Source organism: Procambarus clarkii, chromosome 2, assembly GCF_040958095.1.
Source record: "Procambarus clarkii isolate CNS0578487 chromosome 2, FALCON_Pclarkii_2.0, whole genome shotgun sequence".
NCBI lineage: Eukaryota > Metazoa > Arthropoda > Malacostraca > Decapoda > Cambaridae > Procambarus > Procambarus clarkii.
In genome coordinates this window covers 24,790,241-24,815,177 of record NC_091151.1, presented here as the reverse complement: position 1 = coordinate 24,815,177, position 24,937 = coordinate 24,790,241, and the positions used below count along the sequence as shown (strand labels likewise).

At 44.2% G+C, this 24,937-nt stretch overlaps 1 protein-coding gene across 1 annotated transcript in view; it reads right to left on the bottom strand.

Annotated features, from left to right (window-relative positions):
• LOC123748383 (uncharacterized) overlaps positions 1-24,937 on the bottom strand; it is a 224,964-nt gene that overhangs the window by 63,272 nt on the left and 136,755 nt on the right. The window contains exons 6-7 of the mRNA XM_069323966.1: positions 14,243-14,344; positions 13,021-13,184 (exon numbers count right to left, since the gene is read on the bottom strand). Coding sequence (XP_069180067.1) covers positions 13,021-13,184; positions 14,243-14,344 — 266 coding nt within the window. The remainder of the gene's footprint in view (positions 1-13,020; positions 13,185-14,242; positions 14,345-24,937) is intronic.

Below are 24,937 nucleotides of genomic sequence, written 5' to 3'. Positions count from 1 at the left end.
CACCCGCTCAGACCCTTAAAGAGATGGTAATTTTGGAGTATTTAAATACACCAAAGATCACCACCTCCCAAGAGCACTAGAGCAAGTGAGGGGTCATTTAGACGTTAATTTCATCAAGTCCCTGTTAATATGGGAAGACACAGTGTCTATGCTTAAGGCACAACTCTCCTAAACACGAGAGTGAAGTATAGAACTTTAGAACACTTTCCCACCAGGAGACTCGAACCCTAGCCAGCACAGAAGCCTTCCAGCAACTGGCATAACAGGTACGCCTTAACCCGCTCCACCACCCGCTCAGACCCTTAAAGAGATGGTAATTTCGGAGTATTTAAATACACCAAAGATCACCACCTCCCAAGAGCACTAGAGCAAGTGAGGGGTCATTTAGACGTTAATTTCATCAAGTCCCTGTTAATATGGGAAGACACAGTGTCTATGCTTAAGGCACAACTCTCCTAAACACGAGAGTGAAGTATAGAACTTTAGAACACTTTCCCACCAGGAGACTCGAACCCTAGCCAGCACAGAAGCCTTCCAGCAACTGGCATAACAGGTACGCCTTAACCCGCTAAGACCCATAAAGAGATGGTAATTTCGGAGTATTTAAAAACACCAAAGATCACCACCTCCCAAGAGCACTAGAGCAAGTGAGGGGTCATTTAGACGTTAATTTCATCAAGTCCCTGTTAATATGGGAAGACACAGTGTCTATGCTTAAGGCACAACTCTCCTAAACACGAGAGTGAAGTATAGAACTTTAGAACACTTTCCCACCAGGAGACTCGAACCCTAGCCAGCACAGAAGCCTTCCAGCAACTGGCATAACAGGTACGCCTTAACCCGCTAAGACCCATAAAGAGATGGTAATTTCGGAGTATTTAAAAACACCAAAGATCACCACCTCCCAAGAGCACTAGAGCAAGTGAGGGGTCATTTAGACGTTAATTTCATCAAGTCCCTGTTAATATGGGAAGACACAGTGTCTATGCTTAAGGCACAACTCTCCTAAACACGAGAGTGAAGTATAGAACTTTAGAACACTTTCCCACCAGGAGACTCGAACCCTAGCCAGCACAGAAGCCTTCCAGCAACTGGCATAACAGGTACGCCTTAACCCGCTCCACCACCCGCTCAGACCCTTAAAGAGATGGTAATTTTGGAGTATTTAAATACACCAAAGATCACCACCTCCCAAGAGCACTAGAGCAAGTGAGGGGTCATTTAGACGTTAATTTCATCAAGTCCCTGTTAATATGGGAAGACACAGTGTCTATGCTTAAGGCACAACTCTCCTAAACACGAGAGTGAAGTATAGAACTTTAGAACACTTTCCCACCAGGAGACTCGAACCCTAGCCAGCACAGAAGCCTTCCAGCAACTGGCATAACAGGTACGCCTTAACCCGCTCCACCACCCGCTCAGACCCTTAAAGAGATGGTAATTTCGGAGTATTTAAATACACCAAAGATCACCACCTCCCAAGAGCACTAGAGCAAGTGAGGGGTCATTTAGACGTTAATTTCATCAAGTCCCTGTTAATATGGGAAGACACAGTGTCTATGCTTAAGGCACAACTCTCCTAAACACGAGAGTGAAGTATAGAACTTTAGAACACTTTCCCACCAGGAGACTCGAACCCTAGCCAGCACAGAAGCCTTCCAGCAACTGGCATAACAGGTACGCCTTAACCCGCTAAGACCCATAAAGAGATGGTAATTTCGGAGTATTTAAAAACACCAAAGATCACCACCTCCCAAGAGCACTAGAGCAAGTGAGGGGTCATTTAGACGTTAATTTCATCAAGTCCCTGTTAATATGGGAAGACACAGTGTCTATGCTTAAGGCACAACTCTCCTAAACATGAGAGTGAAGTATAGAACTTTAGAACACTTTCCCACCAGGAGACTCGAACCCTAGCCAGCACAGAAGCCTTCCAGCAACTGGCATAACAGGTACGCCTTAACCCGCTCCACCACCCGCTCAGACCCTTAAAGAGATGGTAATTTCGGAGTATTTAAATACACCAAAGATCACCACCTCCCAAGAGCACTAGAGCAAGTGAGGGGTCATTTAGACGTTAATTTCATCAAGTCCCTGTTAATATGGGAAGACACAGTGTCTATGCTTAAGGCACAACTCTCCTAAACACGAGAGTGAAGTATAGAACTTTAGAACACTTTCCCACCAGGAGACTCGAACCCTAGCCAGCACAGAAGCCTTCCAGCAACTGGCATAACAGGTACGCCTTAACCCGCTCAGACCCTTAAAGAGATGGTAATTTCGGAGTATTTAAAAACACCAAAGATCACCACCTCCCAAGAGCACTAGAGCAAGTGATGGGTCATTTAGACGTTAATTTCATCAAGTCCCTGTTAATATGGGAAGACACAGTGTCTATGCTTAAGGCACAACTCTCCTAAACACGAGAGTGAAGTATAGAACTTTAGAACACTTTCCCACCAGGAGACTCGAACCCTAGCCAGCACAGAAGCCTTCCAGCAACTGGCATAACAGGTACGCCTTAACCCGCTCAGACCCATAAAGAGATGGTAATTTCGGAGTATTTAAAAACACCAAAGATCACCACCTCCCAAGAGCACTAGAGCAAGTGAGGGGTCATTTAGACGTTAATTTCATCAAGTCCCTGTTAATATGGGAAGACACAGTGTCTATGCTTAAGGCACAACTCTCCTAAACACGAGAGTGAAGTATAGAACTTTAGAACACTTTCCCACCAGGAGACTCGAACCCTAGCCAGCACAGAAGCCTTCCAGCAACTGGCATAACAGGTACGCCTTAACCCGCTCCACCACCCGCTCAGACCCTTAAAGAGATGGTAATTTTGGAGTATTTAAATACACCAAAGATCACCACCTCCCAAGAGCACTAGAGCAAGTGAGGGGTCATTTAGACGTTAATTTCATCAAGTCCCTGTTAATATGGGAAGACACAGTGTCTATGCTTAAGGCACAACTCTCCTAAACACGAGAGTGAAGTATAGAACTTTAGAACACTTTCCCACCAGGAGACTCGAACCCTAGCCAGCACAGAAGCCTTCCAGCAACTGGCATAACAGGTACGCCTTAACCCGCTCCACCACCCGCTCAGACCCTTAAAGAGATGGTAATTTCGGAGTATTTAAATACACCAAAGATCACCACCTCCCAAGAGCACTAGAGCAAGTGAGGGGTCATTTAGACGTTAATTTCATCAAGTCCCTGTTAATATGGGAAGACACAGTGTCTATGCTTAAGGCACAACTCTCCTAAACACGAGAGTGAAGTATAGAACTTTAGAACACTTTCCCACCAGGAAACTCGAACCCTAGCCAGCACAGAAGCCTTCCAGCAACTGGCATAACAGGTACGCCTTAACCCGCTAAGACCCATAAAGAGATGGTAATTTCGGAGTATTTAAAACACCAAAGATCACCACCTCCCAAGAGCACTAGAGCAAGTGAGGGGTCATTTAGACGTTAATTTCATCAAGTCCCTGTTAATATGGGAAGACACAGTGTCTATGCTTAAGGCACAACTCTCCTAAACACGAGAGTGAAGTATAGAACTTTAGAACACTTTCCCACCAGGAGACTCGAACCCTAGCCAGCACAGAAGCCTTCCAGCAACTGGCATAACAGGTACGCCTTAACCCGCTCCACCACCCGCTCAGACCCTTAAAGAGATGGTAATTTCGGAGTATTTAAATACACCAAAGATCACCACCTCCCAAGAGCACTAGAGCAAGTGAGGGGTCATTTAGACGTTAATTTCATCAAGTCCCTGTTAATATGGGAAGACACAGTGTCTATGCTTAAGGCACAACTCTCCTAAACACGAGAGTGAAGTATAGAACTTTAGAACACTTTCCCACCAGGAGACTCGAACCCTAGCCAGCACAGAAGCCTTCCAGCAACTGGCATAACAGGTACGCCTTAACCCGCTCAGACCCTTAAAGAGATGGTAATTTCGGAGTATTTAAAAACACCAAAGATCACCACCTCCCAAGAGCACTAGAGCAAGTGATGGGTCATTTAGACGTTAATTTCATCAAGTCCCTGTTAATATGGGAAGACACAGTGTCTATGCTTAAGGCACAACTCTCCTAAACACGAGAGTGAAGTATAGAACTTTAGAACACTTTCCCACCAGGAGACTCGAACCCTAGCCAGCACAGAAGCCTTCCAGCAACTGGCATAACAGGTACGCCTTAACCCGCTCAGACCCATAAAGAGATGGTAATTTCGGAGTATTTAAAAACACCAAAGATCACCACCTCCCAAGAGCACTAGAGCAAGTGAGGGGTCATTTAGACGTTAATTTCATCAAGTCCCTGTTAATATGGGAAGACACAGTGTCTATGCTTAAGGCACAACTCTCCTAAACACGAGAGTGAAGTATAGAACTTTAGAACACTTTCCCACCAGGAGACTCGAACCCTAGCCAGCACAGAAGCCTTCCAGCAACTGGCATAACAGGTACGCCTTAACCCGCTCCACCACCCGCTCAGACCCTTAAAGAGATGGTAATTTTGGAGTATTTAAATACACCAAAGATCACCACCTCCCAAGAGCACTAGAGCAAGTGAGGGGTCATTTAGACGTTAATTTCATCAAGTCCCTGTTAATATGGGAAGACACAGTGTCTATGCTTAAGGCACAACTCTCCTAAACACGAGAGTGAAGTATAGAACTTTAGAACACTTTCCCACCAGGAGACTCGAACCCTAGCCAGCACAGAAGCCTTCCAGCAACTGGCATAACAGGTACGCCTTAACCCGCTCCACCACCCGCTCAGACCCTTAAAGAGATGGTAATTTCGGAGTATTTAAATACACCAAAGATCACCACCTCCCAAGAGCACTAGAGCAAGTGAGGGGTCATTTAGACGTTAATTTCATCAAGTCCCTGTTAATATGGGAAGACACAGTGTCTATGCTTAAGGCACAACTCTCCTAAACACGAGAGTGAAGTATAGAACTTTAGAACACTTTCCCACCAGGAGACTCGAACCCTAGCCAGCACAGAAGCCTTCCAGCAACTGGCATAACAGGTACGCCTTAACCCGCTAAGACCCATAAAGAGATGGTAATTTCGGAGTATTTAAAAACACCAAAGATCACCACCTCCCAAGAGCACTAGAGCAAGTGAGGGGTCATTTAGACGTTAATTTCATCAAGTCCCTGTTAATATGGGAAGACACAGTGTCTATGCTTAAGGCACAACTCTCCTAAACATGAGAGTGAAGTATAGAACTTTAGAACACTTTCCCACCAGGAGACTCGAACCCTAGCCAGCACAGAAGCCTTCCAGCAACTGGCATAACAGGTACGCCTTAACCCGCTCCACCACCCGCTCAGACCCTTAAAGAGATGGTAATTTCGGAGTATTTAAATACACCAAAGATCACCACCTCCCAAGAGCACTAGAGCAAGTGAGGGGTCATTTAGACGTTAATTTCATCAAGTCCCTGTTAATATGGGAAGACACAGTGTCTATGCTTAAGGCACAACTCTCCTAAACACGAGAGTGAAGTATAGAACTTTAGAACACTTTCCCACCAGGAGACTCGAACCCTAGCCAGCACAGAAGCCTTCCAGCAACTGGCATAACAGGTACGCCTTAACCCGCTCAGACCCTTAAAGAGATGGTAATTTCGGAGTATTTAAAAACACCAAAGATCACCACCTCCCAAGAGCACTAGAGCAAGTGATGGGTCATTTAGACGTTAATTTCATCAAGTCCCTGTTAATATGGGAAGACACAGTGTCTATGCTTAAGGCACAACTCTCCTAAACACGAGAGTGAAGTATAGAACTTTAGAACACTTTCCCACCAGGAGACTCGAACCCTAGCCAGCACAGAAGCCTTCCAGCAACTGGCATAACAGGTACGCCTTAACCCGCTCAGACCCATAAAGAGATGGTAATTTCGGAGTATTTAAAAACACCAAAGATCACCACCTCCCAAGAGCACTAGAGCAAGTGAGGGGTCATTTAGACGTTAATTTCATCAAGTCCCTGTTAATATGGGAAGACACAGTGTCTATGCTTAAGGCACAACTCTCCTAAACACGAGAGTGAAGTATAGAACTTTAGAACACTTTCCCACCAGGAGACTCGAACCCTAGCCAGCACAGAAGCCTTCCAGCAACTGGCATAACAGGTACGCCTTAACCCGCTCCACCACCCGCTCAGACCCTTAAAGAGATGGTAATTTTGGAGTATTTAAATACACCAAAGATCACCACCTCCCAAGAGCACTAGAGCAAGTGAGGGGTCATTTAGACGTTAATTTCATCAAGTCCCTGTTAATATGGGAAGACAGTGTCTATGCTTAAGGCACAACTCTCCTAAACACGAGAGTGAAGTATAGAACTTTAGAACACTTTCCCACCAGGAGACTCGAACCCTAGCCAGCACAGAAGCCTTCCAGCAACTGGCATAACAGGTACGCCTTAACCCGCTCCACCACCCGCTCAGACCCTTAAAGAGATGGTAATTTCGGAGTATTTAAATACACCAAAGATCACCACCTCCCAAGAGCACTAGAGCAAGTGAGGGGTCATTTAGACGTTAATTTCATCAAGTCCCTGTTAATATGGGAAGACACAGTGTCTATGCTTAAGGCACAACTCTCCTAAACACGAGAGTGAAGTATAGAACTTTAGAACACTTTCCCACCAGGAGACTCGAACCCTAGCCAGCACAGAAGCCTTCCAGCAACTGGCATAACAGGTACGCCTTAACCCGCTCAGACCCATAAAGAGATGGTAATTTCGGAGTATTTAAAAACACGAAAGATCACCACCTCCCAAGAGCACTAGAGCAAGTGAGGGGTCATTTAGACGTTAATTTCATCAAGTCCCTGTTAATATGGGAAGACACAGTGTCTATGCTTAAGGCACAACTCTCCTAAACACGAGAGTGAAGTATAGAACTTTAGAACACTTTCCCACCAGGAGACTCGAACCCTAGCCAGCACAGAAGCCTTCCAGCAACTGGCATAACAGGTACGCCTTAACCCGCTCAGACCCTTAAAGAGATGGTAATTTCGGAGTATTTAAAAACACCAAAGATCACCACCTCCCAAGAGCACTAGAGCAAGTGATGGGTCATTTAGACGTTAATTTCATCAAGTCCCTGTTAATATGGGAAGACACAGTGTCTATGCTTAAGGCACAACTCTCCTAAACACGAGAGTGAAGTATAGAACTTTAGAACACTTTCCCACCAGGAGACTCGAACCCTAGCCAGCACAGAAGCCTTCCAGCAACTGGCATAACAGGTACGCCTTAACCCGCTCCACCACCCGCTCAGACCCTTAAAGAGATGGTAATTTTGGAGTATTTAAATACACCAAAGATCACCACCTCCCAAGAGCACTAGAGCAAGTGAGGGGTCATTTAGACGTTAATTTCATCAAGTCCCTGTTAATATGGGAAGACACAGTGTCTATGCTTAAGGCACAACTCTCCTAAACACGAGAGTGAAGTATAGAACTTTAGAACACTTTCCCACCAGGAGACTCGAACCCTAGCCAGCACAGAAGCCTTCCAGCAACTGGCATAACAGGTACGCCTTAACCCGCTCCACCACCCGCTCAGACCCTTAAAGAGATGGTAATTTCGGAGTATTTAAATACACCAAAGATCACCACCTCCCAAGAGCACTAGAGCAAGTGAGGGGTCATTTAGACGTTAATTTCATCAAGTCCCTGTTAATATGGGAAGACACAGTGTCTATGCTTAAGGCACAACTCTCCTAAACACGAGAGTGAAGTATAGAACTTTAGAACACTTTCCCACCAGGAGACTCGAACCCTAGCCAGCACAGAAGCCTTCCAGCAACTGGCATAACAGGTACGCCTTAACCCGCTAAGACCCATAAAGAGATGGTAATTTCGGAGTATTTAAAAACACCAAAGATCACCACCTCCCAAGAGCACTAGAGCAAGTGAGGGGTCATTTAGACGTTAATTTCATCAAGTCCCTGTTAATATGGGAAGACACAGTGTCTATGCTTAAGGCACAACTCTCCTAAACACGAGAGTGAAGTATAGAACATTAGAACACTTTCCCACCAGGAGACTCGAACCCTAGCCAGCACAGAAGCCTTCCAGCAACTGGCATAACAGGTACGCCTTAACCCGCTCCACCACCCGCTCAGACCCTTAAAGAGATGGTAATTTCGGAGTATTTAAATACACCAAAGATCACCACCTCCCAAGAGCACTAGAGCAAGTGAGGGGTCATTTAGACGTTAATTTCATCAAGTCCCTGTTAATATGGGAAGACACAGTGTCTATGCTTAAGGCACAACTCTCCTAAACACGAGAGTGAAGTATAGAACTTTAGAACACTTTCCCACCAGGAGACTCGAACCCTAGCCAGCACAGAAGCCTTCCAGCAACTGGCATAACAGGTACGCCTTAACCCGCTCAGACCCTTAAAGAGATGGTAATTTCGGAGTATTTAAAAACACCAAAGATCACCACCTCCCAAGAGCACTAGAGCAAGTGATGGGTCATTTAGACGTTAATTTCATCAAGTCCCTGTTAATATGGGAAGACACAGTGTCTATGCTTAAGGCACAACTCTCCTAAACACGAGAGTGAAGTATAGAACTTTAGAACACTTTCCCACCAGGAGACTCGAACCCTAGCCAGCACAGAAGCCTTCCAGCAACTGGCATAACAGGTACGCCTTAACCCGCTAAGACCCATAAAGAGATGGTAATTTCGGAGTATTTAAAAACACCAAAGATCACCACCTCCCAAGAGCACTAGAGCAAGTGAGGGGTCATTTAGACGTTAATTTCATCTCTTTAAGGGTCTGAGCGGGTGGTGGAGCGGGTTAAGGCGTACCTGTTATGCCAGTTGCTGGAAGGCTTCTGTGCTGGCTAGGGTTTGAGTCTCCTGGTGGGAAAGTGTTCTAAAGTTCTATACTTCACTCTCGTGTTTAGGAGAGTTGTGCCTTAAGCATAGACACTGTGTCTTCCCATATTAACAGGGACTTGATGAAGTTAACGTCTAAATGACCCCTCACTTGCTCTAGTGCTCTTGGGAGGTGGTGATCTTTGGTGTATTTAAATACTCCGAAATTACCATCTCTTTAAGGGTCTGAGCGGGTGGTGGAGCGGGTTAAGGCGTACCTGTTATGCCAGTTGCTGGAAGGCTTCTGTGCTGGCTAGGGTTCGAGTCTCCTGGTGGGAAAGTGTTCTAAAGTTCTATACTTCACTCTCGTGTTTAGGAGAGTTGTGCCTTAAGCATAGACACTGTGTCTTCCCATATTAACAGGGACTTGATGAAATTAACGTCTAAATGACCCCTCACTTGCTCTAGTGCTCTTGGGAGGTGGTGATCTTTGGTGTATTTAAATACTCCGAAATTACCATCTCTTTAAGGGTCTGAGCGGGTGGTGGAGCGGGTTAAGGCGTACCTGTTATGCCAGTTGCTGGAAGGCTTCTGTGCTGGCTAGGGTTCGAGTCTCCTGGTGGGAAAGTGTTCTAAAGTTCTATATATATATATATATATATATATATATATATATATATATATATATATATATATATATATATATATATATATATATATATATATATATATATAAATATATATATATATATATATATATATATATATATATATATATATATTTATATGTATATATATAAAACCAAATAACTCTTCCTCATGAGGGATTCGAATCTTAGATAGCCTGATGCATCAAACACGCTAGCATATCTAGTACAGTAATCACTTGACGGTGACAGACTGTACAAAAATGTTGGAAGATGTGAGACTTACCGAACATCCGACAGTCTTGCCATAGCTAGATTTCACTGATCGTTTTCATCAAATCAGTCACTACTGAAGAACACGCGAGCCTCAAATGTTCAGCACACTTTCTTAAACCACAAGTTATATGTAATCAAAGAACTTTTTTTTTTTTTAGATATATACGAGTTGTTACATTCTTGTACAGCCACTAGTACGCGTAGCGTTTCGGGCAGGTCCCTGGAATACGATCCCCGCCGAGAAGAATCGTTTTTACAACCAAGTACTCATTTTACTGTTGAGTTAAACAGAGGATACAGTTAAGGATTTACGTGCAGTAAAGCCTCCCCGACCAGGATACGAACCCATGACAAAGCGCTCGCGGAACGTCTTACCACTACACCACGGAGACTGGTGTAGCCTTCTTCATGAAGGATTAAAACCTTTGATAGCCTGGTGCATCAAACACATGGTCAAAATGGTCAGTTTAAAGTGTCGTGTCCTAACCTTCCAGAGGACCGAACATAGAAAACGGGACTGTACGTCACTTTGAGAGCCGATTCCATTTTCTAGTACGATATTTTTTTGGCCCACATAAATAGCTCTGGGAAATAAATTGCCATGAAGACAAAATATCTTCAAGACTGTAGAGTGGCAGATAGAGTTTAATGCTGAAAGTGTTGGGTTTTGAGCTACGCACAAAATTCTTGAAGTTGTGAAGTCTGAACTCGAGATAAGTAGGAATCTAATTCAAAAAATGAAAGCATAAATATACTGATTAAAGGAAATGACATAATGGAATTTATTTCCTGATGCTTCAGCAATAAGACGTCTATCGGAAATTATATGAGGACCACTAACTCTCTTGTGGCCTCGACGAGGACAAGAAGCCAACGGCTTGTCGAAGATGTCCCCATTTGTCCTGAGGATTTTTATCGAGGAGGATTTTAAACTGCAGTGGTGATTTGGCATTTACCGCTTCAGCGGGTAGGCGGTTTCATGGATTAATAACCCTGTGGGTGAAATCTCCTGTTCTCAGTCCTACATTGTGGTTTATCGAGCTTGAAGCCGTTGCTCCTTGTTTGAGTTAAATCTGACTTTTTAAAGAAAGCGAGATTACTGAAATAGAGGGAATACAAAGAACATATACAGCAGGCATAGACACGATGAAGCACCGAAATTATTGGAATCGTCTCAAAGTTCTCAAAATGTATTCTCTAGAAAGGACACGAGAGAGGTATCAAATAATAGACACATGGAAAATACTGGAGGGCCAGGTCCCAAATTTACGCAGGAAAATAATAACATACTTGAGTGAGCTATATGGAAGGAAATGCAGAATAAAGCCAGCGAAGAGCAGAGGTGCCAGAGACACCATCAGGGAACACTATGAACTTCAGAGGTCCTCAGTTGTTCAACATACTTCCAGCAAGTGTAAGAAATATTGCCAGAAGAAGAGTCTTCCAGAAAAAAATGGACACTTTTTTGCAAGAAGAACTCGACCAACCAGGCTGTGGTGGATATGTGTGTCTGCGGGCCGCTCCAAGCAACAGCCTGTTGAACCAAGCTATCACAAGTTACGCCTGGCCTCAGGCCGGGCATGGAGAGTAGGACTCCCAGAATTTTATTCAGGTACAATATCTGCCAAATTGTTCAGCATTTTAAAGGTTTCGACGGGATGAGCCCTGTCATGTCAGGTTTGTAGTGTTGCTAGCGCTGTGGCCCTCAGTGTGATGGTAAAGCTTCCTCCTTACCTTGCCTGTGTTGGGCCTCACGAGGCTTCCTCCTTACCTTGCCTGTGTTGGGCCTCAGGAGGCTTCCTCCTTACCTTGCCTGTGTTGGGCCTCACGAGGCTTCCTCCTTACCTTGCCTGTGTTAGGCCTCACGAGGCTTCCTCCTTACCTTGCCTGTGTTGGGCCTCACGAGGCTTCCTCCTTACCTTGCCTGTGTTGGGCCTCACGAGGCTTCCTCCTTACCTTGCCTGTATTAGGCCTCAGGAGGATTATACAGCTGAGTAATGGTCACCCAACTACACAGTGGACATAAGTTCACATGATCATGTACACAGACGGCTGAGAAATTTAACCCAAGGAATAAGAAACTTGTCTTATGGAGATGTTGAAAACACCGAATTTTACATTCTCTTGAAAGACTAAAAGTATAAGGTGACATAATTAATGTACATTAATGAATAAAAGAGTATAAAAGGGGACATAGGCTTGATTAATACATCAACACAAAATGTGACTCTAAACATTGGATATATGTATTGAATAAGTTTCAGTTCCAGACAAATCTGGGTCAATACTGGTGTCCGGTCTTGTGGATTTATGCCACAAATTAACAGGTAATATAATAGACGTGGAATTGTTTCCAGCGTAGGTTAGACATATATGTAACTGAGTCTGTGTGTATGTAAATAAGAGTTGCCTCTCATGGACTAATATTTTGGCCGTATAGCAGTGTCCATTACTGTGTTATGTGTCCCCCTGGATGTGTTCTAATGTGTCCACCTGGATGTGTCCATTACTGTGTTCTTATGTGTCCACCTGGATGTGTCCATTACTGTGTTCTTATGTGTCTACCAGAATGTTGAGAAGGATAAGGATCACAGTGGTAGCCACCTGGATGTTGTGAAGGATAAGGATCACAGTGGTAGCCACCTGGATGTTGTGAAGGATAAGGATCACAGTGGTAGCCACCTGGATGTTGAGAAGGATAAGGATCACAGTGGTAGCCACCTGGATGTTGTGAAGGATAAGGATCACAGTGGTAGCCACCTGGATGTTGTGAAGGATAAGTATCACAGTGGTAGCCACCTGGATGTTGTGAAGGATAAGGACCACAGTGGTAGCCACCTGGATGTTGAGAAGGATAAGTATCACAGTGGTAGCCACCTGGATGTTGTGAAGGATAAGGATCACAGTGGTAGCCACCTGGATGTTGTGAAGGATAAGTATCACAGTGGTAGCCACCTGGATGTTGTGAAGGATAAGGATCACAGTGGTAGCCACCTGGATGTTGTGAAGGATAAGTATCACAGTGGTAGCCACCTGGATGTTGAGAAGGATAAGGATCACAGTGGTAGCCACCTGGATGTTGTGAAGGATAAGGATCACAGTGGTAGCCACCTGGATGTTGAGAAGGATAAGGATCACAGTGGTAGCCACCTGGATGTTGAGAAGGATAAGGATCACAGTGGTAGCCACCTGGATGTTGTGAAGGATAAGGATCACAGTGGTAGCCACCTGGATGCTGGAAGAGCCTGGAGCAGCTGGTTCACCACCTGGGTTCTCTTGTACCAGTCCTGGGAGGTGACGACACCGTTGTTCCCATAGTTAGCAGTGGAGTACCACTCTCCCCACACCCCGATGAAGCCGGCCTGCAGCACTGCTATCACTCCAGCATACGTCTGCAACAATACATGCAACACTCACTGTTATCAACCTGCAAACACAGCTGACCATTCATTCTACGACGCCTTAACGTACAAGTGTGGGCTATTGGCACTCCTGCAACAACCTTACCATGCAGGTGTGGGTTAGCGGTGATCCTGCAACAGCCTTACCGTGCAGGTGTGGGCTAGTGGCACTCCTGCAACAGCCTTACCATGCAGGTGTGGGCTAGTGCCACTCCTGCAACAGCCTTACCATGCAGGTGTGAGCTAGTGCCACTCCTGCAACAGCCTTACCGTGCAGGTGTGGGCTAGTGGCACTCCTGCAACAGCCTTATCGTGCAGGTGTGGGCTAGTGGCACTCCTGCAACAGCCTTACCATGCAGGTGTGGGCTATTGGCACTCCTGCAACAACCTTACCATGCAGGTGTGGGTTAGCGGTGATCCTGCAACAGCCTTACCGTGCAGGTGTGGGCTAGTGGCACTCCTGCAACAGCCTTACCATGCAGGTGTGGGCTAGTGCCACTCCTGCAACAGCCTTACCATGCAGGTGTGAGCTAGTGCCACTCCTGCAACAGCCTTACCGTGCAGGTGTGGGCTAGTGGCACTCCTGCAACAGCCTTATCGTGCAGGTGTGGGCTAGTGGCACTCCTGCAACAGCCTTACCATGCAGGTGTGGGCTAGTGCCACTCCTCCAACAGCCTTACCATGCAGGTGTGAGCTAGTGCCACTCCTGCAACAGCCTTACCGTGCAGGTGTGGGCTAGTGGCACTCCTGCAACAGCCTTATCGTGCAGGTGTGGGCTAGTGGCACTCCTGCAACAGCCTTACCATGCAGGTGTGGGCTAGTGCCACTCCTGCAACAGCCTTACCATGCAGGTGTGAGCTAGTGCCACTCCTGCAACAGCCTTACCGTGCAGGTGTGGGCTAGTGGCACTCCTGCAACAGCCTTATCGTGCAGGTGTGGGCTAGTGGCACTCCTGCAACAGCCTTACCATGCAGGTGTGGGCTAGTGCCACTCCTCCAACAGTCTTACCGTGCAGGTGTGGGTTAGTGGCACTCCTCCAACAACCTTACCTGTAGGAGAGGTGTTAACTGCTGTATATGGGCCGCCAGTTGAGCGGGCGGGGCGTCGTTGATGTTGGTGGCGTCGAGGGAGTAGCAGAACCTCAGCACCACCTGTAACACCAGTCTCTGTAAACATCTTTATCAAACTATCCGGTTTGCGGAGCCGGTCGGCCGAGTGGACAGCACACTGGACTTGTGATCCTGTGGTCCCGGGTTCGATCCCGGGCGCCGGCGAGAAACAATGGGCAGAGTTTCTTTCACCCTATGTCCCTGTTACCTACCAGTAAAATAGGTACCTGGGTGTTAGCCAGCTGTCACGGGCTGCTTCCTGGGGGTGGAGGCCTGGTCGAAGACCGGGCCGCGGGGACACTAAAAAGCCCCGAAATCATCTCAAGATAACCTCAAGATTACTCAACATTGTGGTGAAGGAGAGACAATATCAATTCTTCTTGCAACATCGTGGTCATAGCAGAAGGTAAGAAATGTTGCCTAGTATTTCAACACTTAAAAAATCCACAGAAATAACTACAAAGGAACATCAGACATTGGCTAAACCCTGCACATCCAACACTCAGCCAATTATCAACAGCCAGACAACACTCAGATTCAGTCAACCATCTTCAAGACCGAGACACAAAATTCACCATACTGCTCCAGCAACCATAACAACTAAGGTAGTCAGGAGGATGAAGAAATAATAGAATACTGTAGTTGCATACCAATCAAAGACTAGATAAGGCGGGGTGTTGTATGGTGAGGAATGGTGGTGTATGGTGAGGCCTGGTACTGTGTGGGTTAGGTCTGGTGCTGTACATTGGAGTATGGTGCTGTTCGTGAGGTATGGTGGTGAATAATGAGGTCTGGTGGTGTATTGTGAGGTCTGGTGCTGTATAGTGAGGTATAGGGCAGTATAGTGAAGTCTGGTGTTGTATGGTGAGCTCTTGTAGTGTATGGTGAGGTCAGGTACTGTATGGTGAGGTCTGGTGCTGTATGGTGAGGTCTGGTGCTGTATAGTGAGATCTGGTGCTTTATCGCGAGGACTGGTGCTTTATCGCGAGGACTGGTGTTGTATGGTGAAATCTGGTGTTGTATGGTGAGGTTTGGTGCTGAATGGTGAAATCTGGTGTTGTATGGTGAGGTCTGGTGCTGTATGGTGAAATACGGTGTTGTATGGTGAGGTCTGGTGCTGTATGGTGAAATACGGTGTTGTATGGTGAGGTCTGGTGCTGTATGGTGAAATCTGGTGTTTGGTGAGGTCTGGTGCTGTATGGTGAGGTCTGGGGCTGAATAATGGGGTCTGGTGGTGTATGGTGAGGTCTGATGCTGAATGGTGAGGTCTGGTGTTGTATGGTGAGGTCTGGTGCTGTATGGTGAGGTCTGGTGCTGTATGGTGAGGTCTGATGCTGAATGGTGAGGTCTGGTGCTGTATGGTGAGGTCTGATGCTGTATGGTGAGATCTGGTACTGTATGGTGAGTTCTGGGTCTGTATGGTGAGTTCTGGTGTTGTTTTCTGAGGTCTGGTGTTGTATAATGAGGTCTGGTACTGTATGGTGAGATCTGCGGCTTTATGGGGAAATATGGTATTATATGGTAAGGTCTGGTGCTGTATAGTGAGTTCTGGTGGTGTATTGTGAGATCTGGTGTTGTATGGTGAGGTCTGAGGGGGGGGTATGATAAGGTCTGGTGGTGTATGGTGACGTCTGGTGGTGTATGGTGACGTCTGGTGGTGTATGGTGAGCTCTGGTGGTATATGGTGACGTCTGGTGGTGTATGGTGAGCTCTGGTGGTGTATGATGACGTCTGGTGGTGTATGGTTAGGTCTGGTGGTGTATGGTGACGTCTGGTGGTGTATGATGACGTCTGGTGGTGTATGGTGAGGTCTGGGGCTCTATACCTACTTGACAACTGCTTGATGGGGTTCTGGGAGTTCTTCTACTCACCAAGCCCTGTCTGAGGCCAGCCTTGACTTATGAAAGTTTGGTCCACCAGGCTGTTGCTTGGAGCGGCCCGCAGGCCCACATACCCACCACAGCCCGGTTTTCCGGCACGTTTTTAAGAAAACAGTCTAGTTTTCTCTTGAATATGTCCATGGTTATTCCAGCAATATTTCTGATAGTCGCTGGGAGGACGTTGAACAACCGCGGACCTCTGATGTTTATACAGTGTTCTCTGATTGTGCCTATGACACCTTTGCTCTTCACTGGTTCTATTCTGCATTTTCTTCCATATCGTTCACTCCAGTACGTTGTTATTTTACTGTGCAGATTTGGAACCTGTCCCCTCCAGTATATTCCATGTGTATACGGAATATACACATGGAATATGAATTGACTAGATATATTTGGTATCTCTCTCGTCTCCTTTCTAGTGAGTACATTTGGAGAGCTTTGAGACGATCCCAATAATTTAGGTGCTTTATCGCGTCTATGCGTGCCATATATGTTCTCTATACTCCCTCTATTTCAGCAATCTTTCCTGCTCTGAAAGGGGAAGTGAGTACTGAGCAGTACTCATGACGGGACAACACAAGTGACTTAAAGAGTACAACCATTGTGATGGGATCCCTGGACTTGAAAGTTCTCGGAATTCGTCTTATAATTTTTCTGGCTGCTGCAATATTTGCTTGGTTATGCTTTTTAAACGTTAGGTCGTCGGACTTCATTATTCCCAAATCCTTTACATGCTGTTTTCCTACTATGGGCAGATTCGATTGTGTTTTGTACCCTGTATTATGTTTCAGATCCTCATTTTTGCCGTACCAGAGTACCTAGAATTTATCACTATTAAACATTATGTTATTTTCTGCTGCCCAATCGAAAACTTTGTTGATATCTGCTTGTAGTTTTTAAATGTCTTTGGCAAACGTAATTGCCATTCTGATTTTTGTGTCATCTGCAAAGGATGACACGAAGTTGTGACACGAAGCTGTATGGTGAGGTCTGGTGGTGTATGGTGACGTCTGGAGGTGTATGGTGAGGTCTGGTGGTGTATGGTGACGTTTGGTGGTGTATAGGGACGTCGGGTGGTGCATGGTGAGGTCTGGGGCTGTATGGTGAGGTCTGGTGCTGTATGGTGAGGTCTAGTGTTGTATCGTGAGGTCTGGTGTTATATGGTGAAGTCTGGAGCTTTATGGTGAAGTCTGGTGTTGTACGGGGAAGTCTGGTGCTGTATGGTGAGGTCTGGTGCTGTATGGTGAGGTCTGGTGCTGTATGGTGAGATCTGGCGCGTTATGGTGAGGTCTGGTGTTGAATGGTGAGATCCGGCGCTTTATGATGGAGTCTGGTGTTGTATGGTGAGGTCTGGTGCTGTATGTTGAGGTCTGGTGTTATATAAAGAGGTCTGGGACTGTATCGTGAGGTCTGATGTTGTATGGTGAGGTCTAGTGCTGTATGGTGAGGTCTGGGGCTGCATGGTGAGGTTTAGTGCTGTATGGTGAGGTCTGGGCTGCATGGTGAGGTCTGGTACTGTATGGTGAGGTCTAGTGCTGTATGGTGAGGTCTGAGGCTGCATGGTGAGGTCTGGTACTGTATGGTGAGGTCTAGTGTTGTATGGTGAGGTCTAGTGCTGTATTATAAGATCTGGTGTTGTATGGTGAGGTCTAATGCTGTATGGTGAGGTCTGGTGGTGTATGGTGAGGCCTGCTGTTGTATGGGGAGGTGTTGGGCTGTATGGTGAGGTCTGATGCTCTATGGTGAGATCTGGAGCTTTATGATGAGGTCTGCGCTGTATGGTGAGGTCTGGTGTTGACTGGTGTAGTCTTGTGCTGTATGGTGAGGTCTGGGGCTGTATGATGAGGTGTGATGGTGTATGGTGAGGTCTGGTGAAGTATGGTGAGGTCTGTTCTTGTAAGGTGAGGTCTGTTCTTGTAAGGTGAGGTCTGGTGCTTTATGGTGAGGTTTGGGGCTGTATGGTAAGGTCTGGTTCTGCATAGTGAGGTCTAGTGCTGGGTGTAGTAAGGCCTGGGTCTGTATGGTGAGGTCTGTTGTTGTATGATGAGGTCTGGTGCTGTATGGTGAGCTTTGGGGCCGCATAGTGAGGTCTAATGCTGTATGGTGAGGTCTGGGGCTGTATAGTGACGTCTGGTGTTGTATGGTGAGGTCTGATGCTGTATGGTGAGGTCTGAGGCCGCATGGTGATGGCTGGTGGTGTATTATGAGGTCTGGTGGTGTATGGTAACGTCTGGTGGTGTATGGTGAGGTCTGAGGCTGTATGGTGAGGTCTGGGGCTATATGGTGAGGTCTGAGGCTATATGGTGAGGTCTGAGGCTGCATGGTGATGCATGGTGGTGTATTATGAGGTCTGGTGGTGTATGGTGAGGTCTGAGGCTGTATGGTAAGGTCTGGTAGAGTAGGCTGAGGTCTGGTGGTGTATGGTGATGTTTGGCGTTGAATGTTGAGGTCTGAAGCTTTATGGTGAGATCTGGTTGTGGATGATGAGGTCTAGTGGTGTATGGTAACGTATGGTGGTGTATGGTGACGTCTGGGCCTGTATGGTGAGTTATTGGGCTGTATGGTGACGTCCGGTGGTGTTTGATGAGGTCTGTTTGTGTATGGTGGGGTCTGATATTGTATGGTCAGGTCTAGTGCAGTATAGTGAGGTCTGAGGCTGTATGATGAGGTTTGGTGGTGAATGAGGAGGTCTGGTTTTGTTTGGTGAGGTATGGTGAAGTCTGGTGCTGTATGGTGAGGTCTGGTGCTGTATGGTGAGGTCTGGAGCTGTATGGTGAGATCTGGTGCTGTATGGTGAGGTCTGTTGTTGTATGGTGAGATCTGGTGCTGTATGGTGAGGTCTGTTGTTGTATGGTGAGATCTGGTGCTGTATGGTGAGGTCTGGTAATGTATGGTGAGGTCTGTTGTTGTATGATGAGATCTGGTGCTGTATGGTGAGGTCTGTTGTTGTATGGTGAGATCTGGTGCTGTATGGTGAGGTCTGTTGTTGTATGGTGAGATCTGGTGCTGTATGGTGAGGTCTGGTAATGTATGGTGAGGTCTGTTGTTGTATGGTGAGATCTGGTGCTGTATGGTGAGGTCTGGTAATGTATGTTGAGGTTTGGTAGTGTATGTCCGAAAACTCAACACTATATAATAATATTACATGCAAAATGCAGATAATATTGCTGCTGTTGTATACACAAGTTAACCCATAGAAAATGTAGCTTTTAGTGGAATTTTTCTTCAATAGTTAACGGGATATCATTGCCACATAGTACTATAAATTCACCAGCTATTCTGTTGGGAATTATTCTTAAATATAGTAGTCTTTGGACTTATAACATCATAAAAACATATCATTTGAATTAACGTAATTATCAGTATCAAAATAGAGTAAATGTGACCCTTCTACCACATATTGACATCTGAACAAAGAGAGCCAGATGCGTCAGTGGTGAGGGAGGTCAGCCATTGTTAAGACCACAGTGGCAGGAGCAAATTCAGCTCCTATAATTCTCTTGGACGAAGTGTTATGGAGATCAAATTAGTGATTGTTCCATCATCAACACGCAGTCAACATCTAAAGAAGGGAAGTGTCTTGCCGAAACCCGTTTATCTAATAATTTTTGCCCAGTTAATGTTAAGTAGATATAGGGCGAACCGGTTAGGACGTGAACAAGCCACTAAATACAGGTAATTAGGCCTTGGTCCTTATCTAATCTATATAAATAAAAATGGAAATGTTCGTTTGTTCAAAATCGCTAATCTCTGAAAGTTCTTCACGGATTACTTTGAAATTTTCACACAATGTTCCATTCACATCTGAGCGGGGTTTTTTTATACTTCCTATATCGATATCATGTCTGTGATGGGAAAAAAACATGTTTTTTTTTTAAACTGTGTTTTAATGTGTTTTTCATGTGAAGGAAATCTTTGAAACCTCTTTACCGATTGCTTTGAAATTTTGCACAACATTGCATTGGAATAGGCAAGTGGTTTTATATACACACTATACTCATGTCTCACCTGTGACAGGAAAAAACATGCTTTTTTAAAAAAACAGCGCCATATGTAGGACGTAGGAGCAACACACGCTCTAATCTACGAATGTTCTTCACTGATTGCTTTGAAATTTTGACACAACATTCCATTCAAATACGTGCGTGTTTTTATATACCTACTATTTAGATGCCACACCTGTGACAGGTAAAAACATACTTTTTTTTTAAACAGCGCCATCTGTTGCACATAAGATCAACACATGCAGTACAAGATATGTTACGATTTCATTTCAATGTTTCTGATTGCATTGATAAATAGAATTTAGATTGATTCTGCAGCATTTCGACCCCAAAATGGCATATCCTTAGCTCTTGCATCGCCCGAAATTGCTGCAATATTGCTACCAGGTCGAAGAACTGCCACTTCGACTTTGAAATCGCATTTGAACATGCAATTCAGTGAAACTCCCACGTGCAACATTTCCAAAAGATCCGGCATGGGAAAAGTATTGCAGAAATGCAAACTTATTATTTGGGATGAATACACAATGCCCCACAAAAAATCGCTCGAGCCTCTTGATCAATCATTGCAAGATTTGCGTGGAAACATCACACCATTGGGAATGCATTATTATTGCTTGCAGGAGATTTAAGGCAAACATTACCTGTAATTCCTCGATCGACACCAGCGGACGAAATAAATGCTTGCCTGAAATACTCTACTTTGTGGCGCCACGTAAAGATATATAAATTAACTACAAATATACGTATAGTTATGTAGCTACTGCAAAACGATCCATCAGCTGAGATATTCTCACATCAATTTCTGGAAATTGGGAACGTAAACGTGCCGGTTGATCTGACCTCAGGACGAATTTCATTGCCTTAGCTTTCGCAATTTAGTGACATCAAAAAAGAATTGGTTGAAAAAGTATTTCCCAATATTCAAACCAATTATGAGAATCACGATTGGCTAAGTGAACGAGCTATTCTTGTGGCCAAGAACAAAACGTCTACGACCTTAACAATAATATTCAGTCTAACATTCAAAGGTAGGCAATCACATAAAAGTCCGTCGACACTGTTATTAAAGCAGATGAAGAGGTAAATTATCCAACATAATTTTTCAATTCACTCGATCTGCCAGGGATACCATTACACGTACGACAATTGAAAATCGGCGTGCCAATTATCATGTTGCGAAATATCAACCAGCCAAAACTTTGCAACGCCACGCGCCTTGCGGTAAACAAATTAACCAGCGACGTCGTAGAAGCAACAATCTTGGCAGGACCTTTCAAACAGGAAAGTGTATCATTCCTCGCATTCCTATGATTCCAACAGATATGCCATTTCAATTTAAGAGATTTTAATTTCCAATTCGATTGGCGTTTGCAATCAACATCAACAAAGCTCAGGGCCAATCTTTAGAATTGTGCAGTTTATATCTAGACACGGAATGCTTCTCACATGGACAATTATATGTTGCGTGTTCTAGAGTCGGTAAACCAGACAATCTCTATAACTCCACAGACAATGGAACAACAAAAATTATTGTATACCCACAAGCATTGTGAAATTAAATATATTAGAAACGTGCGCTTTCTCTTTTCTGTCTTTACAATTTAACCAGACTGAGCCACAGCAACGCGTGGCGGGTACTGCTAGTCTATATAAATAAAAATGGAAATGTTCGTTTGTTCAAAATCGCTAATCTCCGAAAGTTCTTCACCGATTGCTTTGAAAGCAATCACACAACATTCCATTCGCATCCGAGCAGGTTTTTATATACGTACTATATAGATGTCACGTCTGTAACGGAAAAAAACATACTTTTTAGAAAAAACTGTTTTTCATGTGTTTTTCATGTCAGGGAAATCTTTGAAACCTCTTTACCGATTGCATTGAAATTTTGACACAACGTTGCATTCGAATAGATGAGTGTTTTTATATACCTACTAGATACATGTCTCACCTGTGACAGGAAAAAACATGTTTTTTTTTAAATCAGTACCATCTGTAGGACGTATGAGAAACACATGCAGTAAACTCTGAAAGTTTTCCTCTGATTGCTTTGAAATTTTGTCACAACGTTCCATTCAATTATGTGCATGTTTTTATATACCTACTATCTAGATGTAACACTTATGACAGGTAAAAACATGTTTTTTTTGGAAAAACAGTGCCATCTGTTGCATGTAAGAGCAACACACACTATTTAAAATACGTTACGATTTCATTTCAATGTTTCTGATTGCATTGATAAATTGATTTTTCATAGATTTTTATTTATTTTTATTTTTATTTAATTATTTTGTGTGACATTGCCTTGGAACTGAGTTGCGTTGTTTACCATAGTGTTCATTTCGTGAGTATAGTTTATTTGTTTTTTTTTTCATTGTTTTTCATTTCGTTTTTTTAACAGTTCCTTTTTTTCAGTGCAATTGGTGGTGAAATTGAGCTGTGTCTATTGATCTACGTTTGATTTGAAATATTTCGTTAGTATTTTTTGTTTTTTTTTTGAAAAAAAAATGGAAAATACGTTTTTTCACAGCTGCAAATGTGCAACAAACAGCTATGACTCCACGGGCTACAACGGTTACGGCTTTCTTCATGTTATGTCAGAATGACGTGTTTGCAAAAAGCTGCTGTATTCAGAAGTGCCTACGTGTTACACATGGAATGCCAGTAGAAAATCATTTGAACGACGCAAACGAGGAGAGCGAGTCTACGGACAACCCGGCATATTCAAATAAGGGGCCATATCACCCGGATTTAAAAAATTGTTGTAGGGTATTCATAATTTATTATCCTGATACATGTGAAAGGTGCTGCGCCTAGGCCAAGTTTCAGCATCTCAGCCTAAATAGAGACGGAGAAAAAAAAAAAAAAAAAAAAAAAAAGACGAATTTTTCAACCATGTTCAAAAAATTTCACAGCCCACAATTGTGAACCAAAATCATTTATACGACACTCAGCTATGACCTTACTATATAATAAAGATTTTCATGTCACATTATTATCCCAGATGTATTTAGTGCAATAATACAGATTTTATAAAAGTTTCCCAAAAACGTATGCAACAAAATGAGGTGTATCATTATTTATAAAATCAATAAATCTACGTAGATAAGAATAATGACATGCGTTTATAGAGGCGCAAACTCTACATATAATGTGCAAGTTTCATGTAAATAGAATAATAAATAAAGGCTGTGAAATTTTATCTAGTTTTAAAAGTTGGAGTTGCGTAGCGCGCTCTCAAAGTTTCTCTACCTGCTGTCACTCGTGAGTGGTGATTTACGCATTGCGGCCAGCTCGTATGGAGAGCTCGCATGCATCTAGCTGTCAATGCTTCTCTCTTGTTCGTTTGGTAAGTCATATTGCAGTACAAATAGCTAAAAATCCAAAAATAGCATGTTCTGGGAGATATTGTGTGAGCGCGTCAGCATACATCCTCTCTCCATGAGAGACACGCAGTCACTGACTGCACCACCCTCGTGTCAGACCATATGTTGTGTTGCCATATGGTTAGTTTATATTCATTTTATGCATAACATGTTATTTTCAACGCTATTACGAAAAATAAGACATCTACAACGTAAGATACAATACCCCGCGGCGTACTCACGGCGCGAGGACCAGATTCACGAAAGTTGCAGCGGGAAATTTGACTCTAATTACGTTATTTTTCAAGATATCATTAAACGGTTTGGACCACAGTGTTGCCAGAACGTTGTAGTATTTTTCGTAATTTTTCGTAAATATTCCATTTTTCATCGGATTTTCGGGTGACATGGCCCCTAAACTACGATAGGCAGACTGTACACCGTGCATCCCAATCAAGATAAATACTTCTTTCTTCGCATGCTGTTGGTAAATGTGCCTGGATCAACGTCTTCCAGCAATTGAGATTTGTCAACGGCGTTACACATGCCACTTTCTGTAGTGCATGTCAACCTCTGAATTAATTGAAGAACGACCGACACTGGGATGTATGCATTAATGACGCGTCCAACACGTCACATCCAAATAAAAATCATGCATTGTTTGCAATCATATTGACCACTGGCTCTCCTTCACCTCCAACAGAGTTATGGAAGAAATATAAATTGCACATGGCTGAAGATATTGTACGTCGAATACACAAGGAAAATTCAAATATGAACATGGATTTCACAGCAGAAATCTATAACAAAGCGTTGATAATGCTTGAAGATTTGCGCTTAGAAATCACGAACGAAGTTCTCAATCAATTGAAAATGCCATCACCGAATCGATCTGCTGCTGCTTCGTTCGATGTAGAATTGCGTCGTGAACAAAGTTACAACACAGGTGATCTGTTGTCATGTGTGCAATCAAATATTCCTAGTCTAATGCTTAAGCGAAAAGGCATTTACAATTAAATATTTCCAACTGTCAATAACGGGCTTGAGAAATTTTCTTAGATGCGCCAGGAAGAACTGGAGCATCTAACCTTTCTAATGGTTAGCTAACCTTTCTAATTAGATTGATTCTGGCAGCATTTCGATCCCAAAATGGCATAGCCTTAGCTCTTGCATCATCCTGATTAACTGTGACATTGCTACCAGGTGGAAGAACTGCTACCTCGGCTTTGAAATTGCCACTGAACATGCAATTCATTGAAACTCCCACGTGCAACATTTCCAAAGCATCCGGCACACGAACTTAACAATATTATTCAGTCTAACATGCAAAGCGAGGCAGACACATAAAAGTCCGTGGACACTGTTGAGAAAGCAGACGAAACG